General features: G+C 39.3%; 1 protein-coding gene across 1 annotated transcript; it reads right to left on the minus strand.

Moving 5' to 3' along the window:
- Positions 1–1,690: 1,690 nt before the first annotated feature.
- Positions 1,691–19,653, minus strand: LOC145344375 (cathepsin D-like). Its single transcript, XM_080191503.1, has 9 exons — positions 19,598–19,653; positions 16,068–16,251; positions 11,216–11,333; positions 10,531–10,649; positions 8,841–9,040; positions 6,932–7,054; positions 4,632–4,773; positions 2,004–2,102; positions 1,691–1,882 (listed from the first exon to the last, which is right to left on the minus strand). The coding sequence occupies exons 1-9, from the start codon at positions 19,651–19,653 to the stop codon at positions 1,691–1,693; spliced, it is 1,233 nt and encodes a 410-aa protein (XP_080047629.1).
- Between the last annotated feature and the right edge of the window lie 1,407 nt (positions 19,654–21,060).

Raw genomic sequence — 21,060 nt, forward strand, 5'->3', positions numbered from 1 at the left:
TTTGGAAGATTCTTTTGAAGGAGCTTTGGCAAGTTGCTGCAGTACATCTTATAGCTGATACGCACTGCTCCCATGGTGTGTCAGTGGGGGAGGGAATGAATGTTTAATGTAGTGAATGGAGTACGGGTCAATGCTGACTTTATCCTGAGTGATGTTAAAATTATTGAATGTTTTTGAGCTGACTCATCCAGGGAAGTGGATCATAGATCCAGTCACATTCTTGACTTGTAACTGGTGGACAGGCTTTAGGGAGTCAAGAGGTGAGTAACAAGCCACAGAATTCCTAAGCTTTGACCTGCCCTTGCGTTGAAAGTATTTAAATGGCTGGTTCAGTTAAATGTCTGGTCATTGGTAATCTCAGGGATGTCGATGATGCTCTTTATATCAAGAGGAGATAGTTGAATACTCTGAATTGCACTGAACACTGTGCAATAACCTGAAAACATCACCAGTTCTGACCTTTATGATTGAATAAGCTCATCCGAAGTAACAGCTGAAACTGTTTGGGTCTAGAATATTATTTTTTGGATCGCCTGCAGCTGTTTATTGGGACTGAGATTTTGGCCTCCCACAAGCACATCCATTTTCCTTGTGCTCAGTATTGACTCCAACCAGTAGAGAACTTTCCACAACAAAGGCCACCTTCAGCCCACCTCTTCAATACAGCTTTTTTGTCCATGTTTAGACCAAGGCTTTAATGCGGTCTGGAGATGAATGACCCTGGTGGAACTAAAACTGAGCATAGGTGAGCAGGTTATTGCTGAGTAAGTGTACCTTGTTAAAAGTCTGACAACACCAGGTTTCAGTCCCACCGATTTATTTGATAGTAAACTCAATAGCTTTCGGGTTAGCTCCCTTCAGGTGAATGGAGAGTTCTGGCCTCTGACAGAGCGTATAAAGCACAGACAGTTTACAGATTAGTCTAATCAGTAATCTGTAAACTGTCTGCGCTTTATACATTCTGTCTGAGGCCAGAACTCTCCATTCACCTGATGAAGGGGCTAACCCGAAAGCTAGTGAGTTTACTATCAAATAAATCGGCTGGACTGAAACCTGGTGTTGTCAGACTTTTTACTGTGTTTACCCCAGTCCAACGCCGGCATATCCACATCATAAGTGTACCTTGACAGCACTGTCAATGACACCGTCCATTTACTGATAATTAAGGGTAGACTGATGGGGTTGTAACTACCTGAACTGGATTTGTCCTGCTTTTTACTGACAGGATATAATTGTGCACTTTTCTACGTTTTTGGATAGATACCAGTTTGTAATTGTACCTGAACAATTGGGGCACAGCTAGTTCTGTCTTCAATCCTATAAGTGGAATGTTGTCAGGGTCCATAGCCTTAGTTGTATCCAGTTCCTTCAGCTTTTTCTTGATATCACTGGAGTGAATCATACTGTTTAAAGTCTGGTAACGTGATGCTAGGCACTTCAGGAGAAGACCAAGGTTGATCTGATCATCCATTTAGCACTTCTGGATGGAAGGTGGTTACAAGCCATGTTTTTTGTATGTATCAGTAGAACACAGTCTCTCAAACCTGAGAGTTTAAATTGATTGGTTTTATTTCAGGAAAACAGTCACTAATTTTTCAGTTGAAAAATGCTATGAAACATTGCATTGTAGTACTGAACAATTGAAGATAAATTTACTAAAGATAAATAGGAACAAGTCACTTCTGATGTTTTATTCTTCACTGTTCTCATGACTGTTCAATGAATGACGAGATTTAGCAAATCCCACTCTATCGTTCTTCCTGTCGAAAATGGTGTAGAACTTTGCAAGAAAAACATCGCCCAGAATCCAAAGAGGTTCTTTAGAAGAATATATATTTATTGCCTGGATTCCATATAGACACACTGTCCGTTTGTCATCAAACTTGTGTGATAGAAGAACAAAACGTCAAAGTGAACATGTTACAAGGAACTGCACAATTTTTATTTGTAGTAATTTTTTCTAATGGAAATAAAATGCAAATTAATCCATATGAAAAAGCTACCTTTTTAATATAGTCTTCTCCTTCTAATGTATATTCGACCCCTCCCATAGTGAATGTCAGACTTGGCAGCATACGTAGTTTTTTGCAATCTGCCATAATCTGACAATTAAGAAACAAATTGTGCATGAAAATGTTCTCTTCAAAGATCTTTACACTATTTAAATAACTTTACTTAGAATAGAGTTTCCTTCTGTGTATATTTTTATCAAAGTGGACGCAGATATAATCCTGATTAAAATTGTTGATCATAAAACAGATCGTGCTGCCAGCTCATAATTCACCCCAAGTTGTTCAAAAGGACACAACTTTGGTTGTATTCAAGTTGTGCAAGGGCACCATTAATGGTATACTGTACAATCCCGTCCTCAAAGAAGGATTATTAGAGAAGCTCAGTGTGATTACTGAATCATTGGAATTTTTTGTGCAAATTGCAAAGTTGGAAGTCAAGTTGAAATCATCAATCTTGATTTTCAAAAAGCTTTTGATAAAACGTAGAAGGTTACAGAATGAGATTGAGTCCTGTGCAACTGGTGGGCAGATTTTCTGTTGGATATGGAACTGATGCATTCCTGTGAACAAAATGTTGCTCCTACTGATAAATGGTTCTGTACGGGACAAATCACTAAAGGAATCGGGCAGAAATCTTTCTAACCCAGAAATCTAGGTGGAAGATGCCTGAAAACTGTCTGCAAATTCTTAGATGACACAAAGATATGTGTCTGTAAGGATCTTGGATGAAAATAATTGGTGGCAAGAGAATTTAGATACAATGGTCAAGTATGTCCCATTAGTGTAGGGACAACTCCAGCGCAAGTACACAGTTTAAGATTGTTTGTGCTGATGGATTTTGGGTTATAATCCACAGGTCTTTGAAGCTCCATAATGGATGCTGCAAGGCTGTTGTAAAAACACTTTGGGTTTATTGCCAGAATGTTTAATTACAAAGCAAGAAATATTGTACTTTCATCCATAGATACTTGGTAAGGACACAAGTGGTTAAGAATATGAAGAATTTTACTTTAGAGAAGATACTCTTGAGATCTTTAAGAAAATGAACAGACCAGACACAATACTAGTGGACAAGCTATTAAAGCTGGGTGGGTTAGGGTGATATAGATAGAAACTATAAATAGAATGGGGCATGAAGTGAGGAAGCACTTTTTGCAGAAAATCATTGATCCCTGAAAGAAATTTATGTCACATGCCAATTTGCTGCGAGCACTGGACAAATTCCTCGGAGTGGCAAAGATATCTATATGTAGAAGTTGGTGGGTCACTGGGGATTGTAATACCCAGGCACCATAAGTCTTATTTGATCATCATCAGAGATCTTAAAGATATTTCCAGAGATTATGGGTGGCACAGTGGCAAGCATGCCTCACAGTGCCAGGAACACGGGTTCAATTCCGGCCTTGGTTCACTGTCTGTGCAGACTCTGCACATTCTCCCTGTGTCTGCATGGGTTTCCTCTGGCTGTTCCGGTTTCCTCCCAAACTCCAAATATGTGCAAGTTAGGTTGATTGGCCATGTTAAATTGCTACTTAGTGTCAGGCAGGATAAATATATGGGATTATATTGCAATCCCATATATTGCAATATAGGTAGTATTGGGTAGTATTGTGGTCATTGCAAACTTGATGGGCCAAATGGCCTTCTTCTGCACTGTAGGGATTCTATGATTTTTTTTCCCCAAATTGTCTCAGAATTTATTTTTCTCTCTTGCTTTTTCTAGAGGTTGTGTGTCTATGTGGGTGAGAAAGGAGGGAGGTGAAGACTTTATACCAGAGTAGGAGAGGCTAAACAAACTTGCTGGTCTTTAGCCCCATCTTTGTCCATGATTTTTACATCCTCAAACTGATATGTTGTCTGTAAAATGTTAGTAAATATTGTGGAATCTTTAATACATTCCACTAACAACAGGAACTTCAGCTGAAGGAAGTAATTGATATTGTCTATGTAACGCTGTTGCCTAATGGCAAACAGCAAGAAGCACTGGGTTTTTAAAAGTTGTATTATATTCAAGGAAAAATATTGACAATAAATTGACAAACGATAACATAGAATAAATAAATCAACTCAGCTAGGATCTTTCTAGTTAGATGTCACAATTTTACACATTGCAAAACACTTATTTACAGATCTATTGTGAATAGCCAATATTGACATTTCTGCCAATGGTTCCCATCCTTTAAGTAGCCTGATATCTATTCATATTTTATCCAGAAATACAATATTCATTGGCTTGAAAACAATTGAATTTGATTAAAGCTCTGAAAACTGATTAATAGTTGATTGTGTCCTGAACAATCATCAATCAATAGGCTTGTTGGGGATGCCAGAATTAAGTACCCAAGAACAAAAATCCTAGAAATGATTAATAATTTCATAACTAGCATCACAATCTATATTTAAATTTGAAAATTGTTTGAATGGGAAACTTAATTAAAATGCAGACAAATGTTTAAGCCTGGTGTTTCTGTTATACTTCAAAAAATGGTAACTCTCCATTTGCAAAATATCATATTCTTCAAACATCACTTAAGTTTTTTATTGATTTGCATGAACAATTATATTCCTATACCTTTAAAATCAAATAGTTATAGTCAAGCATCAGGTTAAAATTCATACCTCTCCCATGCCAAGCTCCATTTCAGATCGATCAGGAAACATTTCTCTTAATGAGTTGTAAGGACCAGCGATCAAAGAGGTTCCAGTGTCAACTATTGCAGAGCATCTATTCCTACAGATCACGGTGTCTCGAAATGTTATACTGAATAGAAAGCATTGCAAAATGTAAGTAATCCCTGAATCATAGGCATTGGATATGGACCTCTACTCATCCAATATGTCTACTAATTCAGATACAGGTTTTGATCCCACATTGGCACTTGGCTGAATCATAGGGCTGAATCTTAACTTCCAATAATGGGTGAATTGGCATAATGGTGTAGGTTAAAAATTACGAACCTGAGGGACGTGACTCAAATCCATTCATTGTTGGTTTTAATGGAGATGAAATACAACACCGCCCCCTGCCACCCAGCCACTCGTTCAGGAGTTCGTAAACTGTAGGACATTCAATAAACCCTCCAGATTCCCCAAAGTCAGAACAATCCTTGTGTATCGAATTTGCATCTGGACTAAAGTGATGACTATAATGTTTTACTTTAAGCTGGGGCAGAACCTACAACCAGAAGAAAAGATTTGTTTTTGGGAGGAAATGGTACAGCCTAATTTGTTAAATAAAATATATTTCTTAGAGTTGCAAGAGCAACTGAGACATTCAACTTCAATGATCTGGCTACATCACCAGAGTATTTCTTAATTTGTACCATTCATCCTTCATTCAGGATGGATCAAATTGAAGGCATTTATAATTGGATTCAGTTGTACTTCAGAAAATTTAACTGATGCCAATGTACCTTATTGCAGTAATAGATTCAACCAGGCTTCTATATAAAAGAATATCTTCAATTTATGTTTTAACTCATATTCTTTCACTTTGTCAAATGTTCAGATAAGTTGATCATCATAAATAAATCTGAATCTCTGGTAGTTATAATTTTTTAAATTCATTCACAGATGCATGTATTACTGGCAAGGCCAGCATTCAATGCCCATCTCTAATTGCCCTTGAACATAAGACCATAAGCTATAGGAGCAGAATTAGGCCATTCGGCCCATTGGGTCTGCTCCACTACCCAATCATGGCTGATATTTTTGTCATCCCCACTATCCTGCCTTCTTCCCGTAACCCCTGCTCCCCTTATTGATCAAGAACCTATCTATCTCTGTCTTAAAGACCTTCAATGACCTGGCCTCCCCAGCCTTCTGTAGCAATGAATTCCACAGATTCACCACCTTCTAGCTGAAGAAATTCCTCCTCATATCAATTTTTAATCTCTCCCCCGAGTGGAACAGGTAATAATGTGGGCTTGTTTGGCTGTTTCAGAGAACAGTTTAGAGTCAACCACATTGCTGTGGGGCTGGAGTCACATATAGGCCAGACCAGGTAAGAATGACAAATTTCCTTCCCGAAAGGACAATATGAACCAGAGGGGTTTTCATGACAGACAGTCCAGTAGTTTCATGGTTATCATTACTGATACTAGGATCTTGATTTTTGTCATGATAGAGAGAGATTCCATCATGGTGAAAATGGTGGAAGACATTTGAGCCCAGAAGTCTCACCCTGAATATGGCACCTATCATTTAGCAGGGGTGGGAATGGATGTATTCATGTTTTATAAAAATTGCTGTCTGAAATTCAACATGCACAGATTAGATCTGGTAGGGGCATGTCTGAACTTTGCTGATTCATTTGGACAACCAGAGTCCCCTTTAGGGACAGTGGGCTGGACTTGCAAGGAACCCCGCCACCTCAGAAAAAAATCCGTCTTTCTGTGGCGCTTTCTCCTGGGTCAGGTTTGTGGAGGCGGAAATGTCCCAACTCTACGCTCCTGACCCAGGAGCAAAAATCCAGATCTAGCTTTTAGTCCAGAACTAGTTAATTGATCAAATTGAATTTCTAAGGCTGCTGTAATTGGATTTGTCTCTGGATCATTAGTCCTGGCCTCTAGGTTACAAATCTAGCAACATCAACACTATGCTACTGTATCCCTAGGCTGAGTAACATATCAGAGTAGTCACTTTATTTGCATTGAAAAAGATGTACAGAAAGCTCCCAAGTCTAACCTAACTTGGATTCACTGTTCCTTTTCTATTTATGGTTATAGTAAGAATTTATCTTACATTTGGATAATTCAATTGATTGTAGAGGTTAAATGGCCTTCCTTAACAATAACAATTGTGGGAGTTTCCTGATGCTATTGATATGTATGAACAATAATTGCACACTGCCCACAACTGTAGCACATTGCAGGGGACCTTACCGATTATTAATAGTACTGTGTTTCACAGCCACTTACTTTTGTACTTCTATTTGCCAATAACCTTTCCGGGAGACGCTGACCCAATTAATTGAGCCTGTGTAGCTGGAGTGGTCGATGCCTCCCAAGCACAATTCACCACCATTTTCACTATCAGCTTCTCTAGAAAAATAAAAAATGGGGTTAGCATAGAATTTTTTTTTGGAGTTTCATGTGAAAAATGAAACAACAGAATTTCTATATTAGCATGACTCAAACTTGCTTTATACAATTGGTTCAAAAACTTGTGCCGCTCTTATTTTCAATGCTGTCATGGTCCCTCTTAAACTTCCACATCATTACACAATTATTTGGTTTAAATTAAGAATAAGAATGTAAATACTATGCGTGTGCACCATTTGTGTTATTGCCATTACCAGTACGGAAGATAGGACTGGCTTGTGGAAACAGAACTTGCTAATGTAGAAATTTAAGATTGAAGTTTGGAGAAGAGTTAATTTAGGACTAGGGAAATAAATTGCAGCTACCAAACCAAATCACTGGTATTATTTCCCATGATGAGTTTCCTGAGAGAAAACAAAATCATTATTCAACATTGCAGATTAAATTATTTGTTGCCTTGCTGGGTTATCTAGCAGTCTGAGGTCCATAAGAACGTATCAGTGTCATTCTGACCATGTTGCAATGATTCTTCCTCTGCCTGTTTGTCTGTAACTTCGGGATCATGATGTGCAGGTGCTTTTGTTATTGCCTGTCGGTGAACTTCCTCACTATCAGATACGGTTTGGAGCTGCTTTGAATACATGCAAATACATGTTTTGCTGTCATATGGAGAAATTATTAACAATAGCCATGGCATACTAGTATTGTTGCAAAAAGAAACATGTTGTTGAAGCTTTTTGCTTTGTACTCATCAGGACATATTCGCAAAAAGTCAACTTATACTGCCTGGGAAGAGAGTGCTGTTTGTTTGGCAAATGGATTCTGATTGATGGAGACATTGCCATGGAAAATGCACCAGGGCATATTAACTGTCAAGCTTTTGTTCACATTGTCACAGGGAATGAACCAGAAAAAAAGGCTGTCTCCCAGCTTTTGTTTAATTGAAAAAGGCGCAATGCATAGACATACCTTTTCTATTTGCAAACAATAGGGCCCTGTAGCTTTTAACAGGCAGAGGTAAGTCATGCTGTGACCCCGACTGTTAATGCTATATTGGTTATCAGTATAATTCTTAGCACAATCAGGATTGTTTAGCAAGTACTGTCCCATTGTGGAATGGCATCAAATGTTGGATCGTATGTTTTGAGTTGATGTGATTCAGAGCCATTCCCTGATTTGTTCCCCATAACAATGTCTCGACCAATCAGAGTTGACCTGCTTGGTTTGAATTTAAACAAATGTTTAGCAGTTCACTATGTTCTGGCACATTCACCATAGCAACACCTCTGCCAATCAAAGTCCACTTGTCAACCAATCAGCACTCCCTTCTTGTGCTGTATAAATTGTTGTTCCCTTTAGAATTGGTATTCTTGTGAATATCTGTCTTGATAGTGCAAGACGATAAGTTTTGACAGCACACCTCTTTTTTCAACAATGCTCAAGTTCTGTATTACCAATTAATTATATTAGCGTAAATTCTCTTGCTATTTATTGTAGTATGGACAGAAAAAAACTCTGATGTCTATCAATCAGTTTTAGGAAGACACTCTTTCCACTTTGAATTTTGCATTAAGTGTGTTACAGCCTCTGGCCACTAGGTGATTACATAGAGTGAATTTCTGAAGCTTTTCTGTCAATTCTGTTACTTTCATATTCAGACAAATTAGCATATCCATCAGCGAACAATGAGCAATTTGATAGCATATGCAAGTTTTTATTTTATTTGCGGTAATAATTAAACAGGATTTGCTTTTATATAAGATGTAGAACAAACTGTAAAACAAACCTGTTTATTAGGAAAGAAAATATAGGCTCTTCCAACAGTCTCTGGTGCATCATTCTGTCAAACACAGGAATGGCTCCACCTTCAGCCAAAGAAGGATATCCTAGCCCTAAAATGCCATCAAAATGTGCTAGAGTAAATGTTGAACCTGGCTCATAGACAGATTCCCCAAATTCTTGTCCATTTACAGTAATGTTTCCAATCTATAAAGAATAAAATGGAACAATAACAGATGTGTAAGGCTGAAATGCAACAAATATGAAATATACAAACTGATAGGTATTTTCACCTTCAAGTCATGAATGTTACATGAAATCAAGTTTTATTTCATGCTCCTAAGGACGTGTTGTTGGAGTCTGAAAAAATTCATTAGGAGACCCTTTGCTTACATGTCATTGCGTCTATACAATAGTTTGAAGTAACAACCATACTAATGTGTTTAAATAAAAAGAAACAGCGGGGAAGTTGGTTGAAAATGCCATCTTGGTATTTATTCCATTGGCCTTCATGCAATTTTCACCTTATATGCAGAATAATGTCTAGGTTCACAGGGTGAGGGAGGATGTTCCCGATGGTAGGTGTGTCCAGACCAGAGGTTACAGTCTGAGGATACAGAGTAGACCATTTCGGACGGAGGAGAAATTTCTTCACTCAAAGAGTGGAGAACCTGTGGAATTCAATACCACAGGAAGTAGTTGATGCCAAAACATTGAATATATTGAAGAGATGCCTAGATACAGCACTTGGAGCGAATGGGATCAAAGGTTATGGGAAAAAATAGGATTAGGCTATTGAGTTGGACAATCAGCCATGATTATGATGAATGATGGAGCAAGCTTGAAGGGTCAAAATGGCCTCCTCCTGCTCCTACCTTCTATGTTTTTATGTCTATGCTTCTATGTAGAATACATGGCAGTAACAGTGTAACTAGCAAGGGGTACAATTGCAATCCCACAATCACTGTGTTGAACCTGAACGGTAAAATAAAATAGAGTTATGAGAGGTAAGTCAATAAATGAGGAAGGGAGGCATAAACAAGAAAAGTAAAGGAAAACAGAAAAGGTGCAAGTAATTAATAAAGTTAAATGAAATTGAGTAAGAGGGATAAAGAAGCGGAAGAGAGTGCATTAGTGAGACTTCATGGTACTTGTGGAGATATGCAGATATGAAACAACACCAATGCAGTATGCTAGTTAATTTAGACTAAATTCCTTGACTATCATGCAATGTAGCACTGGGCATTTTATAAACATTATCATTTCTGCAAAGACAAATCCAAAAGCAAGGTTCTTCTAATATTCAATTAATAGTCCCTTCTAATTACCTGTATAAAAGTTTCTGGTGATTTGCGATGGTTCAAATTGCTTGTTGTGGATTATGATACTCTTAAACTAAGAACATTTTAACACATGAGACCAAAGAAATGTATCATTGTTCATTAAATAAGTACAGCTGTGAAGGTACTGTGGAGATACATTTCAATTATCAATAGTCCACATTCTCCAGTTTAGATTTGTTTTAAATAAAAACCTGTTAATTGAGGATAACAAAGATGTAGGAATAAGAAAAGACACTTTGTCTGTGTGGGTCACTCTGTTATGATCCATGTACAGGACTTACACAAACTATGCTTATCTCCTGTTGTAATTATTGAGATTCTTCACAAGTTAATAACATTTGTGTTCTAACTTACTGTGACTTTATCTTTACCTAACACTCCCATAAGTTGCCCAGTGCCATATCGTATGGTAAAAGAGTCTCCTCTGGGAGAATATGATGATGAGAAAAATGATTGAAAACGTTGATGTAATTCTATGAAAAAACAAGAAACAATTATAATGTGTAGACTAGTATTTCCATTCTATAGAACTATGGATTGCTACTCAGTTTGATGATCTCGTTGGCCAATCTGCTGATCTCAGCCAGAACAGCATTGGAGACACTACAATTAGCCTTAGTGTCTTGAGCTGGGAAAGGAGAAAAATCATTTGATCATTATCCAGTGATAGCTGCTGGAAAATGGACATAGCATGAAGATAGGATTGAACACAACTATGATGCTATTCACAACGGTTTGTCTGCCAACACTCAATGTTGAGGATAATACTCAAAGAGCTGAAAGATGCTCTTTGGGAGAGTCAGAGTTGATGGGCTGAATGGCCTCCTTCTGCATTGTAGGAATTCTTTGGGTCATTGTTCTGTGAAGCCTCAGAATGACCGAACAGAATCCAGATTTGTTTCTATAATAATGAAAAGCAGGATTGCAATGTGTGTTGTTGGTTTGAAACCAGCAACATGCTGCAACACAAAACATTTAAATCAAAGAGAATCATTTAGTTTGGTAGGATATGAATCAATGTAACTTTGGTTTTACTCACGGCATGCCTCACTGATGCAGTAGGATGAAGGCACCCAGAGATTAGATGAGCCAGTGTCAAATACTACAGTAAATGCCTGTGGTGGAGTTCCAATTCTAATCTCTCCATAATATTGGGCCTAAGTGTTCAAAAAACACAACATTAAACCATGACAGCATTTTAAATATTGACAGTAAATTAAGTATTCAAAACACCTAATAATCTCTTATTAGATGCTATTGAGCTGCTCCCATGCTGGCTTCAGTTGTAAATGCTACTTTCAGGTTTCCTAATTTTACTCCCTATTTACACTTACTCCCATTCTCAGATTAATTCATTGGAATTGCCACCTGGATATAAAATTGCTTTTGTGAATTGGATAACTGAAAATGAAAATTGGGCAGCTGATCTTCATTGATCAGTTTTATGCCTGGGCATCACTGAAAACTTATTCCCTTGTCTTCACACACACTTCAAGAGCCTCAACTTCCTGATTAGACTGTTGAACCAGCTGCAATCTATTTTCATCCTAAGTGCTTCTTGAATCCTCACCTCTGCCAGTCAATTTCTGTCTCCACTAGGATTACCACTGATCAAACTAAGCAGCCCAGTTCCCTTCTAGAGAGCGACTAGGTGTGCACAGGATCCTGGTAACTGAATACAGTAGCTGAACACAATTGAGGGTGAGCTAAATATAAAGTAACTTGAATATAACTTTACAGATTAGAGCTCTGTAAATAATATACAGTAATTTCTGGAGAAAAAGGCTGTTTGGTTAAAATTAGATGACTGCTGCGTGTGCACAGACCCAATGCCTGCTCCATTCAGCACAAATCAGTTTCCAAACTGCGGTCCTAAATAAGCAGATTCAAGGAGCAAATTGGCAGACTCAAGGAGCTTAACACATGTTTTAGGAGGCTGTACTCAGCCACAACCATTGTGGAGTCAAACGTTTTGTTTTGGTGGAGGACATTGACTGTCTAATTAGACCTCTCTGTCTGTTTCACACCCAGGAAATTACTGTAAGATAATATTTTTTTCCCTATGTTATGACTTTAGGGTAGGTTTCTTGGGAGCCGCACTGCAGCACAGGAGATCCCTAACCCAGAAGGAAAAACCCATTCAAAATTTTCAAATCCCAGTAAAAATCAATAATTCTGGCACCAGTGAGATATACAAGACCAATTTGGACTAGTTTTACTGATATCTTCATTTCCTAGTTTTACTGTGTTTTCAGTTGGGAGGAAAAGGCGTAAGTTTATAGAAAATACCTTTATGTGCATTGGAGAGGAACAGGAAAACTCTCCCAATGTCCTAGTGCTACTGCCCTCATTCTCAAGGCTGGTCACTTCTGGAATATGCAATATGCTTGTCATCAGGTTTGAGCTCAATAACGGATGGTCATCAAATTACTGCCCCCCCTTCAGATACTTAGCAATCCTAACCAGTTGCACAAAATAAGATAATAGTTCTGAGAATATAATTTAGCTAATGTGCAAGATGTTTCAATTTAGTATATGTACAGCATCCTGTAAGATTCTGATCTAGACCGTGTGGTTATGCAATCAGTCAACTCAAGTTGTACAATACACTCAACAATGAGCTCTGACTTGCACACATTCATAGATCCCCACTCTCCAGTGGGTTGAATTATTTGTGGCTCACAACACTATTCACACCTAACATTAAAAATATTGAAATCTAAGTTTATAATGTCCTTAGGTTATGGAAACAATGCTTCAGGCTGACGTTATACCCTGCCTGATGTGAACCCTAGATTGGATGAAACTGGCATAATACTCCAAGTCAATTGCCCACTAAGCTGGTTCAAATCATAATATTTTCTCTGGAAATGTTTCAGCAAATATAGGCTAATATTGACCATGATAACTTTGTAGGTGCAGGGTATTTCCAAACTGGAGTGTTGTGAAAACAACATACACTGGAATCTTGCCAACTGCTAGCCTTGTGTATTCAATTGGAAATGTGAATAGGTAAAGTCACCAAAGTCCTCGGTGATCATAGCCTGCTCTCCATAGGAATGGTTCTTGAAATATCAGTATGCAACCACACCTTCAAAATAGCCCTCCCATAGACCTCACATAGTACATATTTCATTGAATTTGTAATGTCATTTCAATAGTGAAAATCAGTTAAAGTTTTTTAAAGTTTTTAAAGGTCACAAGTAAGGCTTACATTAACACTGCAATGAGGTTACTGTGAAATTTCCCTAGTCGCCACATTCTGGCACCTTTTCAGGTCAATGCACCTAACCAGCACGTCCTTCAGACTGTGGGAGGAAACTGGAGCACCTGGAGGAAAACTATGCAGACACAGGGAGAATTTGGTATCTCTACATAGTCAGTGACCCAAGCTGGGAATTGAATCTGCGTCCCTGGCACTGTGAGGCAGCAGTGCCACTATGCCAGCATGCCGTCAGAGCTATGATTTCTGACAAATTTGCCATCAAACTTTACACTAATTTCTTTGGGTGTGATCGAGGACACCCTTTCTGAGGAGATCCCGCATGACCTTGAGAGTAAGTTTGACTCCAGAGTGAAACAGAGAAGTAATTTAGTGGCACCATCTACATTATAACCTTAAGCATGATGACCTGGAACTCATTTTGTCTCCAACACATTCAACACACCACAATATGAGAGGGAAATGTTTATTGCATTAGAAGCCTATATATAGACTGTGTATAAAACTAGTTATAGTCACTAATTCTCTTTACAAAATATATACAAGACAAAACAGGCTGAAACACCCAAGGGGTGGCTTGATTGAAGTAGGTATGTTCCTGAACAGTCTTAACAAAATGGACATGGAAAGAATGCTTACTATTGTGGGTGAGTCTGGAGCTATGGTGGCATTATTTTAAAATTAGCTGTTGCCTTTTCTTTGTTCTTTCCGGAAGGGTAGGGGGTTTTAGTTGGCAATATGGTCAGTGCAGGCTTGTAGACTCAAGGGCCTGTTCCTGTGTTGTAATTTTCTTTGTTCTTTATAAAACAGGGATGAGAATTTTTTTCTCTGAGGGCTGTGCGACTTTGGAACCCCCAACATCAGAACGGGGTGGAAATGGAGTCATTGAATATTTTTATGGCAGAGGTAGATAAATTCTTGTTGGGCAGGGATCAGACATTATCAGGGATAGATGGGAATGTGGAACTGGAAACATAAATAGATCAGCTATGATATTATTGAATGATGGGGCAGGCATGAGGGGCTGAAAGGCCTATCTTGCTCCTATTTTCATGCTCATATTTAACCCAACAGTCCATGCCAATGCTTATGTTCCACATGAGCTTTCTCCCATCCTTTTTCATCAAAGGCTATCAACAGATCTTTCTAAAAGTTCTCATTTACTTCCCCTATATTAGTCATCTCAACTACTCCTTGTGGTATGGAGTCCCACACTGTAACCATTATTGCTGAAAAGAGGCATGTTGCTGAAGCGTTTCCCCTTATCATCAGGATTAAGACAAACAGGCAAAATTTCAATCTATTTACACTGCAGAAGAAAGAGGTGCTGATTTGTTGGCAATTGACTCTGATTATTGAGATATTGCCATGAAGAAAGGGGAACTATAAGCTCTTCATTCTTCCATGTAATACAAAAAATGATGTAAGGCTTGAATAAAGCTGTTTGCAGAGAAATATGAAATTCTAGCTTGAGTAAATGAGCCACATTATGAGCTCAACTGATTATCTTAAATTTGTTGTTAATGTAGCTACTGGCATACTCAATATTGTTCAGCAAGTGCTGCCCAATTTTGGAATCACATTTAACAGTAAATGTTTTGATTTGGGTTTTGCAACCATGGGCACACTGAGAATAGTTTGTTCTCTTGCCTATTGTAAACAGCCAGAGGAAATTGGTCTTTTGAGCTTGGGGATAAAAATGGCTTAAAATAGGAAAACAAAGGCCAGTGTCAACGATCAATGTCCTGTAGCCTAAGTCAAAGTCACCCGATCTGAAATTAGGAAGTGCTGGTTTTCAGACATCCCAGATGACTCTAAACCAGCTGTTAGTCCCCTTGCATATACACTACTATATTTGTTTTAGGATACTTCTGGGAAATTAATTGCCCAGGTCCTGATGAGGTTTATCCATGATGTGGATATGTCGGTGTTGGACTGGGGTAAACGCAGTAAAAAGTCTGACAACACCAGGTTTAAGTCCAACCGATTTATTTGATAGTACACTCACTAGCTTTCGGGGTTAGTCCCTTCGTCAGGTGAATGGAGAGTTCTGGCCTCAGACAGAGCATATAAAACACAGTGGTCACGGGCATTCAGTCTCTGACCTTCGGGTAAGCATTCTCCAAGGCGGCCTTCACGACACACGACAGCGCAGAGTCGCTGAGCAGAGACTGATAGCCAAGTTCCGCACACATGAGGATGGTCTCAACGAGGATCTTGGGTTCATGTAGCACTATCTGTAAACCCCGTGACTTGCCTGGGTTTGCAAAACCTCACTTACTGTACTGTCTGGAGACAATACACATCTCTTTAACCTGTGATCAGTGCTCCTTCCACTCACATTGTCGGCCACTTTAAGACTTGAACAGCAGGTTAGGTGTAAAGATTCGCATTCTAATCAGTAATCTGTAAACTGTCTGTGCTTTATATGCTCTGTCTGAGGCCAGAACTCTCCATTCACCTGACGAAGGGACTAACCCCAAAAGCTACTGATTGTACTATCAAATAAATCGGTTGGACTTAAACCTGGTGTTGTCAGACTTTTTACGAGGTTTATCCACACAGATTTGTTTGAAATTTTGTTTTTGTCAGCATTTTTCTGTTTTTAGTTTTGATTTTTGGCACCTACAGGTCATTTTATCTCCAGTCAATGTTAACGATAACTTACATCCATATAATTTGATAAATGCTCGTAAGTGATGCTAGCATCACGAATCATGAAAACTTCAGAAGGGTAACAGCTGTTATATTTGTGGACAAAGGCTTCTGAATTGTGCTGCAGGAGAAATTCTTCGAGTTTGTTGTGTTCCCTCAGGACTCTTCTTATTGTCTTAAAACGGACTAGAGGAATCCTGTAATATGCATTAAATTCTTAGTTAAATACATCATTCTTGGACAAATACAAATTACAGATCACAGTAATTCATTCTTCACTTATATTAAAATGCTACCAATTCAGATTTCCAGTTGATCTCCAGTATTCTTCCTCTTCTGAGATCATAGGATCCCTACAGTACAGAAGGAGGCCATTGGGCCCATCAAGTCTGTACTGACCACAAATACACCCACGTCCTGTAACCCTCATTTACCCTGCTAATCCTCCTGACACTATGGTCAATTTAGCACGGCCAATCAACCTAACTCGCACATCTTTGTATTATGGGGGGAAACTGGAGCACCCGGAGGAAGCCCATGCAGACGTGGGGAGGAAGTGCAACCTCCACACAGACAGTGACCTGATGCAGGAATTGAACCTGGTGCTGTGAGACAGCGGTGCTAACCACTGCATCACTGCACCACCATCTTGAAGTTTATTTATTAGTCACATTAACACTGCAATGAAGCTACTGTGAAAATCCCCTAGTCGCCATACTCCGGTGTCTGTTTGGGTACACTGAGGAACATTTAGCATGGCCAGTGCACCTAACCAGCACGTCTTTCAAACTGTGGGAAGAAACTGGAGCACTCGGAGGAAACACACACAGACACGGTGAGAACACGCAAACTACACAGAGACAGAAAAGCAAGCCGGGAATCGAACCCTGATCCCTGGTGTTGTGAGGCAGAAGTGTTAACCACCGTGCCACCACCCCGTCTTTGACTGAACAGGTAGGTGTTGATGTGGATGATATGGGCAGGAACTTCTGGCCACATTTGCTCCAAAACTGGAAAATCCTGCCCGAGGTAAAACAAACTTTTGCACAGTCTGCCCACTACTCACTATGGTTCCTGTGGCAGGCGGGATGGGAAAACACCCCTCTTCAGTTCATATATCTTGGCACGTCTAGTAAGTGTTGATAGTTTTCTATTTTCCATCTTTCTCTCCCTTATTCATTCTCATAACCAGCTGGCACAAGAGGCTCAGAATACCTTCACATAAACCCGTGTATAGGGAATTTACTACACAGGCCAACCGTTTCTCACTAACATTTCTCTTTTAAAAGCGTGACAGACTCTGTAACATTGCTGCAAAATCACCCCAAGGTTTTAAAGCAAAATGTGAAGATCAAATTGTTCTGTTTATTACTCCAGAATACTAATGTAGGTGCATTGACCTGAACAAGTGCCGGAGTATGGCGACTTGGGGAATTTCACAGTAACTTCATTGCAGTGTTAATGTAAGACGACTTGTGACTAACAAATAAACTTTAACTTTACTTTAAGAGTTCAACACAGCAAAAAAGAATTTAAATGCGGTCACTTAGATTTTAAACATATACGTTCTCAGGAGCAATTAGGGATGGGCAATAAATTATGGCCTAATCAGTCATGCCCATATCCCATGAATAAATATAAAATTCTGTGAAGCACATCTGGTTTTACTTATAAGCACACAAATTTATCATTTTTTTATAAGCATAAATACTCTTGAAAAAAGGAGCACCACAGCCAGAAAATCAATTTCCAAATTTGTTACCTTTGAGCCTAAAATCATTGTGTAATATATGAATCCGGATTTGAATGAAAAGTTTAGGTAATTTCAGCAATTTAACAACTCTGAATGTTCCAGTAGGTTCCTTTGATTTATTCAGTCTCTTTTTTTTCAAATCATCTTTAAAATCCTTGCCTTGCTCTTTCTCACATCCAGTCCCCTGTTGTAATTTTAATGCTATGGTTCCTTCTGTTAATTTTCTCACCCATGTGTTGAGGCTGCTAAGTAATGCTTGTTCACTGATTGTAAACACAGTGGGATTTGAGTGCATCAGCTGGCAACTCAAATGAGAATGTTACCAAGTTCCAAGTATTGGAATTTAGTTACCATTATATTTGGGAAGCCCTGATTTATACAATACACTTAGAAAACATTGTTTTGCCAGAGAATTATCAAGCCACTATTTGAGGCAGCACAATGGCTTTCTCAGTAAGAATCCCACTTTACATAATATTTATTCTCTGCCTATTAATGATTTGCTTCCTTTTGCCAGCCTCAGTAAGGTCTAAATAAATTTTTGAGCTCCCATCCACCGCAAGTGTTAATAGTGACGTGGGTGCAAAAATCTGCAAGAGTCGGGAAACAAGATTCTCATCGGCTAGATCTTGGCTGGAATTCTCCTATCCCGCTGAAATTTTTGCGGGCGGGTTGTGGAGAATGTGGAACGCCATTGACAATTGGGTAGGGATTTCCAGCTTTTAGACCAGCGCAGCTGGAGAATTCTGCCCCTCATTTCCAGCTTTTCCCTGTCCTTTGCTACTCACCATATAATTTCCCCTTTGCTGAATATTCATACCACGCTGATGTCACGTCATGCCGGCGAAGTTTACAACAGCGAGATTCAGTCGAGGGGGCCCCACTGGGGGCACCGAGGTAAGTATAGAGGGACAGGCCTGGGCAGTGCTCCCAGCACAGGTCAAAGAGAGCCCCCAGTGCTTGTGTGGTTTTGGGCGTCTGGGTGGGGATGAGAGCCCCCAATTCTTCTGTGCTGTGGTGGAGGTTGCCGTGATGCTTGTGGAAGGCGGGTGTCGAGGCTTGAGAGAGGGGTGAGTTTAATTCCAGCGCTGATTAGGCCAACTTTAAAGATGGTACTCCAATCTCTGTGGAGCCGGTGTTGCTGACTGTATCAGATCCTTGTCCCACCTGAGTAAACCGCACCCCCAGATTTTGCCTACGTGGAGTGCCAGAAATTTCAGCTGTGCATCTGGAGAGAAACATGCCAGTGTTCAGTCAGAGCCTGACACTCTGACAACTTATCGTAAAATTCCACTCCACGTCTTAACCTTAATCTCATCAGCACAATGTTTTCTACGCGTTGTCATAACATGAGATAAAAACACCAGTAGTCCTTAAAATTTTTAGTGATATATTACGACTATTTATTTCGATTTGTTGACTGTATTCCCCATGGGCCACATGAGATTTTCCAGCTCCTCTTCTAACATTTTCTCCTTGGATATGGAAGCAGAGGACTGAAAAATTACAAATGCTACATCCTTGTCCCAAAATGGTGTAAACCCAATAACTACAGGCTAGTCAGTCTAACCTCAGAGTTTTTAGAAATGCATTAATGATCTCAATGGAGACAAGACAGGAATACCAACCACCAACTCCTAAGTTCATTGTATCTTCAAAATCAGACTTCCTCCAATCTTCTGGAAAGTTCCATAAGCGAGTTTACTTCCATTCAAATGAATAGTTCAAGTATTTGTCACAGGACGCTGCATTCACTTTAATAACTTCTAAGAAATTCAGAAATCACTCACCTGATGACAGATTCTGTAAGATAAATTGACACAAAAAATATTGCCAGCCACTTCATTTCTGCTTTGACCGCACAGATGTAACTGGAACTGGTCACTTCAATGTGCGTCAGTAACACTGAAGTGGTTTGGTGAATTTATTGAAGTTGCTTCATCAAGACCCCGTGGTAAACAAGGTAAATAAATGGCATCATCACCGCTTGGCAGCAAGAAGTCAACAGTTTACGCAATGATAATTTTGTGATTTGAAATTTTCAAGACCTCAAAATAACTGCAACATTTTAGATTACCAAAACAATGCCCAAATGACAAATAATTATGGGTTGAGTTGTTTTTCTGTTGGCACATCTTTGTGCCTTTTCTCCCAAGGCGTTGCCCAGAAGACATCATTGACACTTTGTGCGTCCGTCTTCCTCATGCTCTGCACCATTCTGCAGGTATCTTGAAGTGCCTAATAGGACAAATACTTGTTACTATTTCTCTGGATCAGCAGCCACATTTGTCAATGTTTCGATGCAGTTGACCTAAATTGAGCAAAAATCTTGTTTTTTTGGTTCATGCAATCTTTAAGTAGTGGCAATTTAGGTCTCCGTAGTGGCAATTTAGGTCTCCTTAAATAAGAAAGGATCCATACAGGAGTGCACAATAGAAGGTGAGATTGGGTTGACTGGGTCTGTATTCATTGGAATTTAGAAGAACGAGACGGGATCTAATTGAAATGTTTACAATTCTGACAGACCAGGTGCAGGGTTATTTCTTCTGGCTGGAGAGGGGGAGTCTAGTACAAGGGGTCACAGTCTTAGAATACAGAGTAGACCACTTAGGACTCAAATGAGGAGACACATCTTCACTCAGGTTAAAGTCCAACAGGTTTATTTGGTAGCACAAGCTTTCAGAGCGCTGCTTCTTTATCAGGTGAGTGATGAATTGGGTTCACAAACAGGGCATATATAGGCACAGACTCAATTTACAAGATAATGGTTGGAATGTGAGTCTTAACAGGTAATCAGGTCTTTACAGGTACAGACAATGCGAGTGGTGAGAGGGTTGAGCACATGTTAAAGGGGTATAAATTGTCTCAAACCAGGACAATCAGTGAGATTTTGCAAGCCTAGGTAAGTTGTGGGGGTTACAGATAATGTGACATGAACCCAAGATCCCGGTTGAGGCCATCCTCATGTGTGGAACATGGCTATCAGTTTTTGCTCGGCGATTCTGTGTTGTCATGTGTCGTGAAGGCCGACTTGAAGAATGCTTACCCGAAGTTCAGAGGATGAATGCCCTTGACTGCTGAAGTGTTCCCCGACAGGAAGGGGTGATTGTCGAACGGTGTTCATTCCCTAGTCCAATGCCAGCATCTCCACATCATAAATATATTTAATAAGGAAATAGATAGATTTCTAGACTTTAAAAGCGCCAAGGCATTATTGTATTGAAATACAGAATCACCCATGATCAAAGTGAAT

This window comes from Carcharhinus amblyrhynchos, chromosome 6 (genome assembly GCF_965287045.1).
Source record: "Carcharhinus amblyrhynchos chromosome 6, sCarAmb.v2.hapA, whole genome shotgun sequence".
Taxonomy (NCBI): Eukaryota; Metazoa; Chordata; class Chondrichthyes; order Carcharhiniformes; family Carcharhinidae; genus Carcharhinus; species Carcharhinus amblyrhynchos.